General features: G+C 54.3%; 10 protein-coding genes across 10 annotated transcripts; 4 read left to right on the top strand and 6 right to left on the bottom strand.

The window, feature by feature from the left end:
• Positions 1-272: 272 nt before the first annotated feature.
• Positions 273-1,097, bottom strand: AB675_6447 (3-oxoacyl-[acyl-carrier-protein] 1, chloroplastic; the record flags this gene model as incomplete). The annotated part of the gene is made up of 1 exon (XM_018146740.1): positions 273-1,097. The coding sequence occupies one exon, from the start codon at positions 1,095-1,097 to the stop codon at positions 273-275; it is 825 nt and encodes a 274-aa protein (XP_018003958.1).
• Positions 1,098-2,167: 1,070 nt separating this feature from the next.
• Positions 2,168-3,039, bottom strand: AB675_6448 (uncharacterized protein; the record flags this gene model as incomplete). Its single annotated transcript, XM_018146741.1, has 3 exons — positions 2,168-2,260; positions 2,371-2,460; positions 2,524-3,039. 3 exons carry the CDS (start codon positions 3,037-3,039, stop codon positions 2,168-2,170), a joined length of 699 nt encoding a protein of 232 aa, XP_018003827.1.
• A 1,491-nt stretch (positions 3,040-4,530) lies between these two features.
• AB675_6449 (Guanine nucleotide exchange factor subunit ric1) lies at positions 4,531-6,426 on the top strand (the record flags this gene model as incomplete). The annotated part of the gene is made up of 1 exon (XM_018146742.1): positions 4,531-6,426. The coding sequence occupies one exon, from the start codon at positions 4,531-4,533 to the stop codon at positions 6,424-6,426; it is 1,896 nt and encodes a 631-aa protein (XP_018003752.1).
• A 44-nt stretch (positions 6,427-6,470) lies between these two features.
• Positions 6,471-7,151, top strand: AB675_6450 (uncharacterized protein; the record flags this gene model as incomplete). Its single annotated transcript, XM_018146744.1, has 1 exon — positions 6,471-7,151. The coding sequence occupies one exon, from the start codon at positions 6,471-6,473 to the stop codon at positions 7,149-7,151; it is 681 nt and encodes a 226-aa protein (XP_018003886.1).
• Positions 7,152-7,330: 179 nt separating this feature from the next.
• AB675_6451 (uncharacterized protein) lies at positions 7,331-7,655 on the bottom strand (the record flags this gene model as incomplete). The annotated part of the gene is made up of 2 exons (XM_018146745.1): positions 7,331-7,549; positions 7,644-7,655. 2 exons carry the CDS (start codon positions 7,653-7,655, stop codon positions 7,331-7,333), a joined length of 231 nt encoding a protein of 76 aa, XP_018003795.1.
• A 364-nt stretch (positions 7,656-8,019) lies between these two features.
• On the bottom strand, positions 8,020-8,544 carry AB675_6452 (uncharacterized protein; the record flags this gene model as incomplete). Its single annotated transcript, XM_018146746.1, has 1 exon — positions 8,020-8,544. One exon carries the CDS (start codon positions 8,542-8,544, stop codon positions 8,020-8,022), a length of 525 nt encoding a protein of 174 aa, XP_018003836.1.
• Positions 8,545-9,363: 819 nt separating this feature from the next.
• On the bottom strand, positions 9,364-10,982 carry AB675_6453 (Mitochondrial import inner membrane translocase subunit tim44; the record flags this gene model as incomplete). The annotated part of the gene is made up of 3 exons (XM_018146747.1): positions 9,364-9,431; positions 9,494-10,038; positions 10,084-10,982. 3 exons carry the CDS (start codon positions 10,980-10,982, stop codon positions 9,364-9,366), a joined length of 1,512 nt encoding a protein of 503 aa, XP_018004153.1.
• Positions 10,983-11,268: 286 nt separating this feature from the next.
• Positions 11,269-12,140, top strand: AB675_6454 (uncharacterized protein; the record flags this gene model as incomplete). The annotated part of the gene is made up of 2 exons (XM_018146748.1): positions 11,269-11,508; positions 11,565-12,140. 2 exons carry the CDS (start codon positions 11,269-11,271, stop codon positions 12,138-12,140), a joined length of 816 nt encoding a protein of 271 aa, XP_018003674.1.
• Positions 12,141-12,574: 434 nt separating this feature from the next.
• AB675_6455 (uncharacterized protein) lies at positions 12,575-13,416 on the bottom strand (the record flags this gene model as incomplete). The annotated part of the gene is made up of 2 exons (XM_018146749.1): positions 12,575-12,676; positions 12,724-13,416. 2 exons carry the CDS (start codon positions 13,414-13,416, stop codon positions 12,575-12,577), a joined length of 795 nt encoding a protein of 264 aa, XP_018003946.1.
• Positions 13,417-14,602: 1,186 nt separating this feature from the next.
• Positions 14,603-15,745, top strand: AB675_6456 (uncharacterized protein; the record flags this gene model as incomplete). Its single annotated transcript, XM_018146750.1, has 1 exon — positions 14,603-15,745. The coding sequence occupies one exon, from the start codon at positions 14,603-14,605 to the stop codon at positions 15,743-15,745; it is 1,143 nt and encodes a 380-aa protein (XP_018004155.1).
• Positions 15,746-16,076: the final 331 nt, after the last annotated feature.

Genomic DNA, 16,076 nt, shown 5'->3' on the forward strand with positions numbered 1-16,076 from the left:
TTCTTGTGCTTCTTGTCATGATTTTTCGAGCGGATACACCAGGCAGCATCATGGTTCTCAGTCATGCAACGAGGGGTCCATATCTCGTGACCTGTCCAGAAATAAGGCAGCCTGTGGTGCTGTGGCCTCTCGATGATGCGCGTGAGTCGTCTCGGAGTCCGAGAGCATCTGGGTGTCGTTCAACGAGTATTAGACGTGGTGTACATCCAGGCGGCCAAGCATCTATGTGTACTGTCATGCTCGTCCTGTGTGCCCGCGATGTACCTCAGCCATCAAAACCAACCGCCGACCCTCCCCTCCATGCCGCCATCAACCTGCAACCCAACCCCACTAACATGCCCACTCAACGCCGGACTCACCAATACCGCCACCTGCCTCGCCACATCCTCTGGCGTCGCGATCTTCTGCAGCGGCGTCGTCGCCAAAGCCCTCTTCATCCGCGCCTCGTCCTTAACGATCTCCTCCGCCATTGGGGTGCGTACCCAGCCTGGGTTGACGGCGTTGACGCGGCCCTTAGGAGCGATGGCGACGATTTCGTTCTTGAGGGAGAGGAGCAGGCCGGTCTGTATGGCGGATTTGGAGGCCGCGTAGTCGGCGTGGTTGGCTTCGCCGTATTTTCCGGCGGTGCTGCCTATGAGGGTGATGCTTATTGCTGGGGAGCTGGAGACAGACGGTCTGGCGCTGCGGAATTGGCGGAGGAAGTCGCGGCAAAGGAGGAAGGTGCCGTCCAGGTTGACCGAGAGAGTGTTGCGCCATTGGGCAAGGGACATATCTGCGAGAGGGACGTCGGTCGTTGGGAAGATACCGTGGTTGACGACCAGAGCATGAACGTCAATGCCATGTACTGATTGGGCGGTGGCGAATAGTTTGGCGACGTCGGCCTCAGATGTCACATTAGCTTGAAAGGAATAGAGGTACTCGCGCTTTTGGGGCTCCAGACCATCATAGAGCGTGTGCAACGACTTGCCAGAGCTGTTGTACTGGGCGGTTACACGACAGCCAAGGGAGAGAAAGGTCTTGACTAGAGCGACGCCGATTCCGCCTGAAGCTCCGGTGATGAGGACGTGCACATCGGTGAGCTCGAAGTCCAGACTCATGTTGTTATTAGGATCAGGACGTGGAATGAGGTTGAAAAGGAGAAGATGAATGAATATATATTCGCCAAGGACCAAAACCTTAAGTACCTACCTCGAATCTCATAACTGTTAGCACAACGCCTTGTGGCATGGTCACACATCTATCCAAATCTCAAAACTAATTCTACGGGACAGGGACCAATGCAGCGACGGGGCTATGGTTCATCCTGCACAGGGTGTGCCAATCGATGGAGAGATAGAGTGCTTGAGAGCACATGACTTGGGCCTTCCGTTCGCTACCATGGAGGAGAAGACGGAGACTCTTTTCAAGAAGCTGAAGAATGAGTGTATCAAGAACAAGAATGGCGGCTGCGTGTTCGAAGCAAGTGGCTTGCGGAAGCGCTTGAGGATGGACTGTCAGAGATACGGTATGAGACGGACACGGTGTGAGTAGTCAGGCTCGTGTTTGGTGATGGGATGCCGCGGCCAGCAACTTCAAAATAGAGAGGGCGGCAGGACGCAGCCCTCGGAAGCGGTAGTGGTAGCTCCTCGAGATTCGGTCTTCGCAGACGCCTGTCGCGTTGACGCCAAGATCATGACCAAGTCAAGTCACCCGCTGCTGACTTTTCCCTAGTCCCGGCTTCACTGGTCACTGACCGGCTCGTCACCCCTGGCAACATCAACACCTTTATATATTTGATCTCCAGATTTTGCGTCGTAACCTGCCCCGAAAAGAAGGGTATGGTGCTTTAAGAATTAAAGTACTTGCAAGTACAATAGGGTCGCTCCCTAATTTAAAACGAAAAATTTCTGAGAGTACTCAATGAGGTCTCGGGGGGTTCACGCAGTAAGTCGTGAGCCCCCCAACATTGTTGCCTTTTTGTAGATTGCTAACAATGACATGAAGTGCTCGAGGGCGCGTGATCTGGCTGATATTGTCTACTTGTGGCGTATGCGTGTGTTGCATACATGGTTCGAACTCGAATTCGGACTTTTTGGATTCTGGTGTCGACGTCGGTGCGAGTTGCCTTGTTGCCAAGAGGCGTTGTTGTCGTTGTCAAGTGCAGCAACCCGTCTCAATCTCGACTCCGCTACTTCGGCTGGATATCGTCCAAGTTGCAGGTCTCGAGAAGATCTTGGGTCAGCTTGCCCTTGCGACTGTAGTCTTTGACATAGCGATCGCCCTGCCACGTGTATCAGAATCCGTGTCACAGCGCAGGCTGACGCTTGTCCATTGGAAGAGAGTGTTGAACGGAAGCTTCCAACAAGCTTAGCAGACTTACCATTCACCAACAGTATTATCGTAAGTCGTGTCTGGCTTGGTGACGCACAGCGTACACATCTGCTCCTTCAAGTCCTTCATCAGACCCAGACGGGGATACTCCTGTACTCAATCAGGAGCTGCGAGGCAAGACATTGGCCAGCGCGGTATATTTGATAACCATACCTTGACCACAGCATTGTATTCGTCCCAAGTCAGCAAGCCGCCAGCAACGCGGTCCGGGCCCTGAAAGTCCGCCCAAATCCCGAAGCTACACGCCTGACACTCGGGCTCTTTCTCAAAAACAACACTACCAATCGTATGCAAGGCGATCGCATCCCAAACCAGCTGTACCCGGTGCTTGTCCCATGCCGCCGAGTCTGCCTCTCTCTTCAGGAACTCGCGGGCAGCATTAGCTCCATCGACCTCAAAGCGCTTGTCCTTGGACAAAAGTGGCGAGTCTGGCGGATGACCGATTGGAAAGCCCAGATCATGCAGGATAGCGGCAACAGCGTGGACCTCACGGTCGCGATCGGGCAGTACCTTGTCCGCAATGATGAAGCCTAAGAGTAAAGATCGGAGCACGTTATTGTATGTGGGATTGTTGCTGTATTTGCGAGCGTAGTCAATGGCGGCAGCTACAAGCGGCGTATCCGGGATGGTCGCGCCTGCCAGAATTCGAAGTGGGAGGGCGTCGCTCATGGCGAATCGACTGGAAGCTCTTCGATGGGCTCTGATGTGCGAATGCTGCTAAGAACGAGATTGAATCACAACCTACCGAGCAGGAGCAGCTCCAGCAGGACTGTCATGGAAGAGGATCCGACTGCTTCTATATGATACGCAATGCAACATACTGTACCTTAGCGGACGTGTTTGATGCCCCGCTGATTAGCTCGGTTAGAGGGGTTCGTAGCTCTTCCAACATGCCTCTGTCCTTTTGCATCGCCGAGCAGCCGCAGCCATAGTTGCGGCAAGAGTGAGCCACACGACCTGGAAGCCGTTGCAGAGCGACATGTTGGCCATCGTTGAGCCAAAGACAACGAAGAGTGCAAAAACGAGCTTGATTTGAAGTAAGGGGAAGCTTTCCTGCCGCCACAAGCGGCGCCACGTTTGCGCCACATACGACGAACCCTTGGCACCAAAGACATCTCCGTCACGTTGCTAGATTTCTAGTCAATGCTAACACCTGTCGACAAACATTCTTGACCTCGGACTCGGAATAAATGCGATACCAATGACTGTTTTGACTGGGTGCAAGACTGAGCGGCCAACTCAATCCTTGCCGTCACATTCACGCAGATCCGAAAATGACCTCGAGACATAAGCGGGCCGAGTCATGTATTGGCCGTGCGGTGTTCCACAGATCTTCGTACACCATGTCAGATCTACCGGGAACACCAGCGCACAGGCGGATGGCAGTCATGCCACAAAGGACGCAGCCTCACCCGACGACTCGGCCATCGTAGACGTCTCCAGTACGCGATCGGATCACCTCTTTGCATCAATCACCGCCAGTAGTCTCAATATATGGTCCGCGCGTCCAACAGTGGTTCTGGCGACTCTTGAGAGATCAGCGAAGTCGATTGAATCGTTCGGACAGAATGTCAAGGTTCTGCTCAAACCTGATGGAAGCATCATCGCGATTAGGACTAGCAAGGACTACATCTTGACTCTTGCGGTAGAGGCAGATCCAGCCCATCGTGTCTTGCAGCAGCAATATGGGTACAGCCAATCGCGTCGACAAAGTGTGGTGAAGTACTTTGGTGTTGACGAGTCGCTCGGATTGACTGAACTATACCTACACTTCAGACGAGTGATCAAGATTGACGCTGGCATCAACGATGTGGTCGCGAACGACCAAGAGCTTGTAGTCGCTACCGTGAAGCCTGCTGCAATACAATGCATACGATGGGAGCCGCCAAGGGAAGGACACAGGCCGTGGCGCAAGTACTCAGCAAACTGGATTGGATGGACAAATCTAACATCGCGTTCATGACGCACGACAGAGCGATGAACCTGAGCGTCTGGATCACATCAAGCGGTTCAGCTTATGCTGTGCAGAGAGTACGCCCAAAGATGATGAGAAACGCGTCGTCTGATGACGGAAGTCAGACCCCCAAGTCTCCGTTGCCACCAAACAACCGTCTATATGACGGATTTTGCTTCCATTCTGGCACAAGTCGTCGAGCGACTATGGCCGCCATCAATGCTAGGTTCTCGTTACTGGCAACGGCTATCGATGATGGTACGATCCTTTGCTATGTGGCGAAGGACTACGCTGGAAATGTGCCACTTTCGCATACTTTCCAATCAGGCTTCTCGACTGCCATGACGGGCGCGATTGCGTCGCTCGCTTGGTCACCCGATGGGTATTGCCTCTTTGTCGCGTACGAAAAGGGCTGGACGACCTGGAGCGTCTTTGGCAGGGACGGACCTTCTACCTTCAACTGCAATATCGAGCATGCTGAGACCAGTGGTGATACATGGCTTACACAGATCCGCACAGCTACATGGCTTGGACAGGGAGCACAGATAATGCTGACTGCTGGCACCTTGAACATATTCCAGCTCGACTTTGCCCGAAGTGCTGCTGTTGGCTACTTTTCTTGCGCAAACCTGGTGCGAGCTCTTATACAAACGCCGATGGAGATACAGATCTACAAAGGCCACGAGTTACCTGATCTCACATCGATCTCCAGCGAGTCTTCGCTGTGGCATCACGCGCAGTACCCGGCAGCATATTTGAACAATCAGTGGCCGATTCGAACATCTGTCATATCGCAGGACGGGCGGTACGTGGCAATTGCTGGTCGCCGAGGCATCGCACATTACTCTGTCAACAGTGGCAGGTGGAAGACATTCTCAGATCCTGCCGTTGAGGCTTCCTTTGCTGTCAGAGGAGGAATGTGCTGGTTTGGCCACATACTGGCAGTCGCAACCGAGAACGCTGCGGGCAATGACCTACGATTGTATTCTCGCGATCTCGACTTGGGCCGCAATCCGCTGTACACGGAGATCTTCAACATGCCGATCGTCTTTGTGGGGCCCTCTGGAGAGGATTCGCTGCTAGTATACACCCACGAGAACATCCTCTACCATTATGTGATCAGCATGGACAACAACAAGTCGCAGCTGATCCAGGTCGGTCAGATCGCCTTCCACGGAGTTGTCAGAGCTCCAAGCAGAGTAAGGTCGGTCAGCTGGGTTGTGCCCGAAAGCCAGCTACGTAATGGAGATCCATCACGAGACGTCGAATTCGCGTCAGTCCTATTCCTGGTAGACGACAAGCTTGTCCTGTTGCAACCTTCTCGAACGCCGGAAGACGATCTGAAGTACGATCTCCGTGTCATTGCACAGCATGTGGAATACTACATCCTGATGCGAGATCAGCTGTACTTCAACTTCACAGGCGCGGAAGGCTCGGCGCCACAGACTCCATCGCCCGGCGCCTTCCTGACAGGCAGCTATAGCTATCGGCAGGAGCCCTTTACGCTTCGCGACTCCCTCTGGACCTTCACTGGACAGAAGTTGCGGCTTTGGCCTGCCGTCAGCAACGTGCTTTCCTCGTCTTCAGCGGATGCCCTGTCTGATACACTCGTGGACATACCCGTCGACTTCTACCCACTCTCAATACTTCTCACGAAGGGTATTGTGCTGGGCATCGAGACGACGCTCCTCCAACGTCGCGATACGCCTTTCCCACTGTTTCGCTCCGATATCCGCACACAACTCTTCCTACCATACGTCTTACGCCACCAGCTACTCGTTGCAAACGACCACGCTGCTGCCTTCGCTGCCGTCAACCAATACCAACATCTCTCATACTTCCCGCACGCTCTGGAGATACTGCTGCACCATATCCTCGACGACGAGCACGAACGAAAGCGGAAGCTCGCTAAAGCACGCAGCACAGAAGTCGAAACAGCTCTGGCTGACCTGACTCTGGACCAGAAAACGCCCACACAGCCAACCCACCCATCCACTCTCCAGCCCGACGCCTCCCAGCCACCCTCTCATTCCTCCAGCTGTCGCTATCTCCCACCGCATACCTCAGCACGCTGGTGCAATGCATCCGCAAGACAGAAGTGACCGTCTGGCCAACACTTTTCGAGCACCTGCCGCCTCCAGCCCAGATGTTCGAAGACGCGCTCGCGTTAGAGGACTTGAAGACTGCGAGCGGCGTGTTGATCATATTGCAGGGCATTGAGGACGAGGCGGAGCTCGAGGGTGAGAAGAAGCAACAGAAGGACGGTGAGGGCATCCAAAAAGTCGATGGCGAAGAAGAAGACGAGAACGAGGACGAAAGCGACCTTGACGAAGGAGAGGACACAGAAGATGAGGCAGACGCTACAGCATCGAAGTCCCTAACATCAAACAGAAGAACAGAACTACACACCCATATCATCCGGCTGATGAGCATAGCTTTCAGTACAGGCGACTACGACCTCTGCGCCGAGCTGGCGCGTTTCGTCATGGGCATTGACCCGACTGCAAGGGTGCTCAAGCGAGTGGTGGCCGCTGTACCGGGGTTGGGTGAGGGCATGAGTGCTAGTGCGGCGGCCAGTCCTGTTGTTTCGTCTGGGAGTTTGAGTCGTGATGCGGGGGATCTGAGGACGACCAGTCAAGTTGGACGGTCTGGTGTTGGGCTGGGTTTGACTGTGCCCAAGCGGGGAGATACGAGGATAAGAGGGGGCAGTGGTGAAAGAAGCCCTGCACAAGACGGAAACGGAGATGATAGGAGGGAATCATTGGCAAAGGGCAAGTCGCCGATTGTTGGCGGAGACTACTTCTCTGACAGCCCTGGAGGATATTGAAATCCATCCATAGAAGGCGGGCAAATCGATGCGTTCGTTCTAGGAAGACCTCTCATGGAATGCTCCGTCAGCGGTCCATGTCGTCCGGCCTATGTGCTCTTTCCAGATGCAATGCTAACGTGATGGTGCCCCGCTGGATCAGACCTCGCCATCGGAAGCCGACCCTGGATGCCTCCCAATCAGCCATGGCTAACATCCCTAACAACACCCTTTCCATCAACATGCACATTCAACCGCTCAGGCTTGTGGTCCATGGTCTTCATGCTGTTCTCCTCCAGCACGCGGTGTTCTTTGGGAAGGTCTTTCTTCGCGAATGTCGATTCACTGTGGTTATCGCCGAGGGACTTGCCGAGTAGTTTGGTCTTCCAGTCGGACGAGTTGCCCATCGTTACGGGATCCTGTAGAGCGATGTTAGCTGGATCTTTGATGGGGATGGGAGGTGCTGTGAGGGAGCTACTCGGGGTGAAGGGAGTGCTGAGGGGGAGTACGTACGATGAGAGGCATGTTGGCTTGTGGTTGGGAATAAATGTAAGGGCTTTTGTTTTGTGGTTTAGTTGTACGTGCAGGAATTCGCGTCGGGATGTAGGATACAAGGAGTGGCGGTGCTGATATAGGTGCTGATGCGTTGGTGTGGCGCTTGGGATCGTTCGATTGAGGGCCTTGCTATGAGCAGAGGATGTTCTAGACCAAGGCTAAGGATGTGTCGAACGCCGAATCTTACGAAAGAAACACTGGTGCCTGGTATGTGATGTAGGTGCGTGGTAGTTTAATGTCAGGCAGTGGATCGCAGATCTGACGTCAGTCCTCGAACTGTCTGGGGATCATGCCGCTGCTAGCCGCTCAGGATTTGGGGTCTGTGTATGACCGTTCATGCAGTTGCACAAAATGGTGCGACGTTGCGACCTGCGACACGGTTTGGCCATCGGAGCTCGCCCACAATGATCAACCAACAGAGGGTGTTGACGAAGACCAGCGGATAGAGAATGCGAGGATCTCGAGTGTGGGCTTTGAGGAAACGATATGTCCACCCAATGATTACCATGCCGGCGCACTTCCAGGCGGTCTCCGCCGCGGCTGGATTGTTTCTTGCTTGGACGAAGAGCCAGGCCAGGTACATGAGCTGGACGTGGTAGACGATGAGAATCGTGTACTTGGAATCCATCCAGTCCCCGGCTTGAGGGGCCTCTGCGACTGTGGTATTGGGCACATCTGAGCCATTGAGATGAGGTCCTTCAGGGGCCGGTGTGGTGATCTTGGTCTGACCCGTCTTTGAGTCTGATTTCTTCGGACCGCTTGGTCGTAGGGATGAATTCGATGCTGATGGAGAATTCGCGGTGTCGACAGAGCCTACGGAGGACTCCTCGGTCTTGAGAAGAGGCTTGCGATCTGCCATCGTTGTCGAGGTGAAGCTGACGGAAGTGTTTTGGAGAGTGGCTGGCAGCGTGAGAGGTTTGAACAGTTCCGGGGCCAGAAAGTGTGTTGGAAGTGGGAGGAAAATGGACGTAAAGAGTGAAGAGGTTGGAGGGCCGCAGGTCAAAATGAAATATGGCAAGTAGAAAGTGCGGCGAGTAGTTCACTTGATCACCTGGCAACCGCACAATGCTCTTGGCGTATTCGAGTCGGCTGCGAGCTTTTGCGATTGATGAGTTGGAACTCACTGAGTATCGCTTCGAACGTCTGAGTCGGAAGCCGAACAAACAGGGAAGGCATGCGAGAGAGAAAATTGCTTCGTTCTGTCCATCGTCATATCCCCAGTACACGTCGGATCTGAGTCAAGCTAGGTGAACAGCAGATCGTAGCTTTTCCTCCAAGCCCGTATTACAGATCATCATCAGGCTGAACATGTTAGCAGCCATTAGTTTGGGAGGTCCTCGCGTCCCCAGAGCTTGAAAGCAATTCCGAACCAACCCTGTCGCTTTTCTTCATTCCGCGAAAATAGCCTCATGGGCAGAGTACTGTACAAGCGCCGTTTCCAGACATGCAACGCTCCTGTCGAGTATGAATACACAAATAGAAATCGTTCGAGAGGAAGTGAGTTGAGTGCGAAACAGCATAGTCTCTGCTGCACCCAGTTCCACTTGACTGCTGCCGCGCTGGAGGAGACCGAGGCGTTCCTGCCTTCGCTTTACGAAGACCATTGCGGGACGCGACTACCGTCGCGTGCTCATAGGTTCTCTGCAACGCAGATGAGATGGCCGGCCAACGTCCCAGATCAGATATAGTCCCTTGCAGCCTTTTGCAGCTCGATGAACCTCCAGCCCCTCGTCTCAGGATTGTTGACTTCCTCAGGCAGTCGCGTCACGCCAATCGCGTAAGTGACCAACTGCACCTTATCCTCATACCCGCTGCTAGCTCGTTCGTCTTCTTCTTTCGATAGACATGAACCTCTTGTGTCCGGCAGGTGATGATGAACACCGGAATGTCGCCGGGCTCCAAGATCCGAGCATTCATAATATCGACGTGCCGAATATCCAAGATCTTGCCGTCCGACTTGAGGCCAGCTTTCGTGTACTGATCCATTAGAGCTTGCCAGACCTGGAACTGCGCGGCCGATAGCCATAGCTTCAGCGTCTCGACGTCTCCCTTAACGTAGGCATCCAAAACTTCGGGCAGCATGTATTCCCGCATTTCTCGTAGGAAGGGCTCCAGTTGGAAGTTGGGGTCGATCTCTCGGAACTTCTTGATGACCTTAGCTGTCTCGTTCTCGGCAAAGAACCCAGCGACTCGGTCGCCTATCGATCGGGCAGTCGAAATGAGAGGATTCTCTGACTCTTCATAAGTGTTTCTCATGTTGAAAAGACCCTGCATGACTTTCGAGTTGCTTTTGAATTCGTTCCATGACTCTTTCCAGGCCGAGTCCTTGTGTACTGTGACATTCGTACCAGCACTATATAGGTCAGTGACTGTGATCGGCGTCGAATAAGGCACTTACTCAGGGTTCTCAACCATAGGTTCGATGGGCTTGCCGCCTCGAGTCAGGCGTTCCTGCTCACGCTGCTCGCGCAGTCTCTTGCGCTCCTCCCGCTCTGTCCAACCGCCGTAGCGAGCGCTGCTGCCGTCGTCGAGGGCGTCGGAAAGATCCTTGAAAGCCTGTGTCTCCCTTATAGGTCTACTGGCCTTCTCCAAGCCTCTTCCTGTAGCATTCACACCCGCTCGCACTCCTTGCACAGCAGACGTGTTCCAGGCAAATGAGACACCTTTCCCGACGACCTCGCCCGTGCCTCTGACCACTTTTCTGGCTCCTCCAGTCACGGCTGACGAGGCTTCCCGTGCTTTGCGCACACTGTCAGACTCATTGAAAGCTTTGACTTCTCCAGCCAGCTGTTTTGTCGAGTCTTGCCATTCTTGCGATGCTTTGAATTCAGTCCTCAAAGTCTCGGTGAAAACCTGCCATGGCGTCTTGTCGCCATGAGGTGGCGGAGGTGCCTCTTCCTTCTTCTGTTCTTTGCCATCTTCTCCCTCTTTCTTTTCGCCTTCCTTGCCCTCCTCGGACTTAGGCTCCTCGGATGCCTTCTGCTCTGACGGCTCTGCAGGCTCTGCAGGCCGCGGCGAATCTCTTATACCATCTTTCGGTTTGGGCTCCTGTGGCCGTAGTCCAGAGTAGTGGAACGGCCGAATTAGTGCGGCTACGGACGGTGGCGCATGTTGAGATGAGAAGATGTTCGACCGCTGAAGGAGTGGCGCGTTCTCGCGATGGGGCTTCGGTAGAGTAGAGAGTGTGTTTAATCTCCTATATGCCGCAGTGCGGCCAGAATGTGTTGAAGCAGAAGCAAAAGTACTGGTCACATAGCGGCTAACACTATGTGCTGGCGCACGCCTAGCAGCTAGCATGCTCTGAAAGAGGTTGATGCACCCTTCAATTTTACTACTGAGTGAACAGCTGGAATAGAGAGAATACAAATTCAAGGGAAAGAAGGACTGAGATGAAGGCGGATTGAAGGTGAAGCTGCTGCGATTCTTCTTCTTCTGCGTTCCGTTCTCAACTTTCGCCTGTCTCGCGTAACTTTCCTACCCTGGACATCTTTCTGAACCTCACCAAGCTCGTCCCGACCTCGACGACCATTGACCTACACTTGGTCTTGACGTCGCGAGTCGGACACACACGAACACCGCAGCCATGCCAGCGGCAGTAGCGGCCTCGTCTGGCCGGAGCGCGCTGTCCTCGATGTGCAGATCATGCCGACAACACGCTAAAGCACAACGGCATCCACGGCATCCAAACTCACGCCGCACTCTTTCTTCGACAAGCACTCTGCGTGCCCAGAATCCTCTCGCTGGCCTGGGTGAGAGTCTAATGAACGATCCCAAAGAGCCATCTGAGCAATCTGCCGCCTCAAGCACCCGACTTCCATCCCAAGTAAAACTTCTCCCCGCGAATACTTCAGAGCTTTGCGCGAGACGAATGCCCGACAGCAACGGCAAGCCGCTCAACGAGCCCAACAAGAACAACTCGCGACCATATTGGGCGGCGGCCCACTTCCCGGAAGTACACCCTACTCGTACCCCTCCGCCTCCACTCAGTCCTCCTCCAACACAAATACCACCCGCTCCGGCTCGTCTGCAGTCCAAAATCTCTTCAGGGACGCCCGCAACGAAGCCTCCGCCCGATCTGGCAGCGGCGGGATCCCCATCGACGAGCCTTACCACATCCACGTCTACGCCCACAAGCACAACACCCATATCACCTTTACCGAGCCTTCACGCAATCCACTCCTGTCGTTCAGCTGCGGCAACATCGGCCTCCGGCACGCACAACGCTCCTCATTCGACGCCGCCTACCAACTAAGCACCTACGCAATGAAGAAGATGGCCATGTTGAGCTGGAAGTCTGGCGGAAAGAAAGCGGCTGAAAAAAGGGGAGGCAAGGATGATATCATGAATCCGCTGAGGACGATACAGGATGTTTTTGCCGTGGAGGTAATCATGCGTGGTTTCGGGCCGGGTAGGGAGCCTTTCAGAAGGCCTTATTGGGGAGTGAGGGGCATTTGATAAGACCGCTGGTTAAGAGGGTGAGTGATGCGACGAGGTTGAAGTTTGGGGGCGCGAGGAGTCCGAATGTCAGACGGTTGTGAAATCACTGTGGTATTGAGTGTGTAGCATAGATCACTTGACCGCATAACAACGGTATGGGGAGTCCCCTGCAGGTAGGCAATCGAATACCAATTTTGTGGTAACGACCGTTGTCATACCTAAGAGCGAGTCGACAGCAACGAAAGCTACCCTTGAGGGCGTCCTCCGAGCACTGCATTCCACGCTGCTTGCAGTATGACCGTGCCTGCCTATTGATACTTCGAGAGACGTCGAGCTTCTGCTGAGCGTGACTGCATGGCAGATGCCTCCCAACCGAAGTTCAGTACCGCGAACATGGCGCCGTCCAGTTGTGCTGGACCTTCGACGGCACGAGCCTGAAGGCATCGACATAGCTAGTACCCATGAAGGTCGACAAGGAACCGAGTCTTGATGTCGTCATGGTCCTCACCACTGCAGATCACCATCTCCTTCGAGCCCAGGTCAAAGAACCCAATCTGCATGCAGTCAGGGATCTGTCATTCGGTGGAGGAAGAGAACCTACCCAGTCATCGTCCAGCGCGAACTCAAGATCCTCAATGTATACCTGAGCAATCAGCTTGAAGGGCTTGCCCGTATACTCCCAGACGCCGATGACTTTGCGAATGGGATTGCCAGCGCAGCATTGCGGGTCCCCATTGCAGCCATTCTCATCGTCGGCCGCTGTGCAGTTTCCAAGCAGGATGTCAGGATACTTGTTGACCTGATCTTTCAGATGATCTACCGCACACTTTTCGCTGCAAATATCACAGCACTCGTCTGATGGATCATCCGGAACCGTATCGTCCTTGTTGTGACATGCCTCCACATGCTTGAGCACGCTTCCTGGAATATTATAGTAACCAACAGCCTTGTAGGTGAATGATTTGAGGTTGGACATGTTCTTCAACAAGATCATGCCTCCATCGCTGGCGAAAACGTTGAGACCCAGGCTGACGTGCTGGATGGCAGCCGACTGGATGCCTGGTAGCTGAACGACGCCGGTTTTTCTATGAATTTTGCGCGAGAAGTCGATCCGAGCCAGCTCAAGGAAGGCCGGGAAGAACTCGGCATTGATCTGTTTGCAGCAAACCAGAAGCGCACCGCAGGTAGACAGTGGGAAGACCGTCATATATGCAAATCTGACCCTGGCGCGACGTGCTACGTTCCGGTAAATCATGTTGCGAATCTCGATCGGCAGATCGAGGAATTGAGCCATCGTGTCGGGCGAGATGCGCGTAACAACCGGTCGAGGTCTTGTCCTCGTCAGTGACCTTATCGCAACAGATCAACGCGACTTACCGTGCAAGGAAGGGCAATTCTCATCTAGATGATAGCGTGCGTTCGTGTTCATGAAAATGGCACGCGTTCATGAAACTTCAGATCTTGCCAGCTGCTGTGTCAAGTTCGCGCGAAAATGGGTGCCTCCTCTTTCTGGTGCTCGTCACCTACCGAAGTGAATTCATTGTGGGTATTTTCGTTGCCTCAGAGACTCGCATAGTCATCTATAGGGACTTGAGCATCTTTCCACGCTGTCACTTGAGCCTCGTTGTCTCGAGCATTGCACCCGAGCGGTCCTTTCAAGGGCAAGTGTAGAATCTGCTTGATGCATATCCCACGAACACAAGCTTGATATGTCTATTGGATGATGTTCACCTGCTGTGCCTTCTGACATCGATGAGGATGTTCCACCATTCACATACAGTCATCATAGTTCTGCGTGACTGACTCGAAAATCGCGTGGCAAGTCGACTGGCCAATCTCGCAGGTCAACAAGATAAATGTCTAAGCTAAGGTACAATATGTACTAAAGGCAAACCCAAGCTACGAAAAGGCGTCCAGGCATCCCGCCGCCTTTCAGCTTCGGCTCGCCGAAAAGCCCCGGATTCCTCGCGCGCCGAAGGTGTCTGCCTCCCACCAACGACAACACAGCATTCTCATCAGCTGGAGCTACTAGCCTCTGGCAACAGGTCGGACAAGCTATATAAGGCCACATTGTCCTCTGTGAGGCGGACGTAGGTCACCATGTCTCTCCTTCTCAAAAAACGACCTGCTGTCATTCCAGCCTTTGGAACTAACTAAGGGCTTCCGCGTGGTGGCCTGGGGCAAAACATTCAGGGTCGCGGCCAACTTGCGCCGTACTTGCTTTCTAGACGTCTCTGCGAGTCAGCGAGATTTTCTGGGCAAATGTGTAGATAGGAAAGCTCCCCTACGCGAATTGCTGGTGCCTGGCGATGAACATACTGGCCGGTCCCAAGCTACAAGCATTGCCTGCCAGTCTCGCACAGTCAGTCCGCTTGAGAATCTTAAGAACATCAAGGAACGCTTTTGAACAAAAGCCGAGCCTTCTGAACACACGACACAGTGCCTTTGGCACCAACGCTCATCGAAGCCTTCCAGCAACAATGACCAACCAAGAAACATCACCACTTCTCCCCCGGACCACCTCGGTTTCCAATCCCACAGACGACAGTCCTCCCTCCGAAAACAACACCTTCACTACCCTCACCAACCGCACGATTTCCTACGCCCGCTATGGCTCGCCGAACCCGACCTCTCCAACCATAATCTACCTCCACGGCTACCCCTCCTCCCGCTACGAAGCCTCCCTCCTGCATCACCTCGCCCTCCGCCACAACCCCCCAGTCCGCATCATCGCACCCGACCGCCCGGGCTTCGGCCTCACCTCTCCCACTCCCAACCGCACCATCGCAGACTACGCCACAATCGACCTCCTCCCCCTCATTGAGCATTTATCGCTATCGCGCTTCAGCATTCTCGGCCTTTCCGGCGGAGGTCCCTACGCACTCGCCGCCGCCGCCAGCACGATCCCGCTCCTCACTCCCAAGGTAGCCGGTGTGGGAATCGCCTGCGGCGCACCGCACTGGTCCGCGCAAGGCCCAGAGGGATGGGCCGCGCTGCCATGGTGGAGTAAGGTCGGATACTATGCTGCCTTCTATACGCCGTGGCTGCTTCGGGGCTTCACAGCAGCGTGCATTGCACTTGTGCGCTTGCTCGCGGGCCAAGGTTGGGTACAACGGCGCGTTGACACCGCCTTGATCGCGGCGAGGGAGAGGAGGAAGAAGCTTGTTGAGGACCGCAGCGGAGAGCCTGCGAAGGATGTAGCGGAGGAGGTTGAGCTGGTCGTTTACGTTGCCCTTGGCGAGGATTCGAAGGAGTGGTCTGTCAGTGAGCAAAGAGAGTCCTTCGTAAACCAAGCCCTGGAGCCTTTTCGGCAAGGAACACGGGCTGCATTGGAGGAGTTCCGGATCTTCTGCACGGAGGTCGGCTGGGGATTCAAGCTGCAGGATGTGAATTGGAGGGGAAAGCAGGGGGAGAAGGTGGTGATGTGGCATGGCACGAAGGATGTGAACGCACCCATTGAATGCGCGCGGTGGATGGCGGAGCAGATTGGGAGCGACGGGGTGGAGTTGAGGGAGTATGAGGGGACGCATGGGGAAGTAGTTGTGAGATTTGAGGAGATGTTGGATGTGCTCAGTCGCCCGCTGTTGGATAAGGCGAATGCGCGAGATGGAAGCAAAAGCTGACATGGCAACGATGAGGAGCAGACGTAAGAAGAACTGGTTTGAACGTTTTCTGCTCCTTCGGACTGCCAACTGAGCCCCCTGTAAAAATATTCCTGTACACAAGAAAAACCCATCGCATCTGCAAACGATCGGGACGCAATGGGGTATCACTTCATAGTCATCCAAACGCCACTTCAAGTTGTGGTGTCTATTCACCGTCCGCCCTGTCTTCGACATCTCGGTCTTCTCAACTGCCACATTCAGGTGCGGTTTCAACGCATCATCCTAGAACGCCAAGGCAGACTTTGGCACGATCCGCTGGCACTCAAGCCTGACATCTCGGACTGCTCGG

Source organism: Cyphellophora attinorum (genome assembly GCF_001299255.1).
Source record: "Cyphellophora attinorum strain CBS 131958 chromosome Unknown Contig4, whole genome shotgun sequence".
NCBI lineage: Eukaryota > Fungi > Ascomycota > Eurotiomycetes > Chaetothyriales > Cyphellophoraceae > Cyphellophora > Cyphellophora attinorum.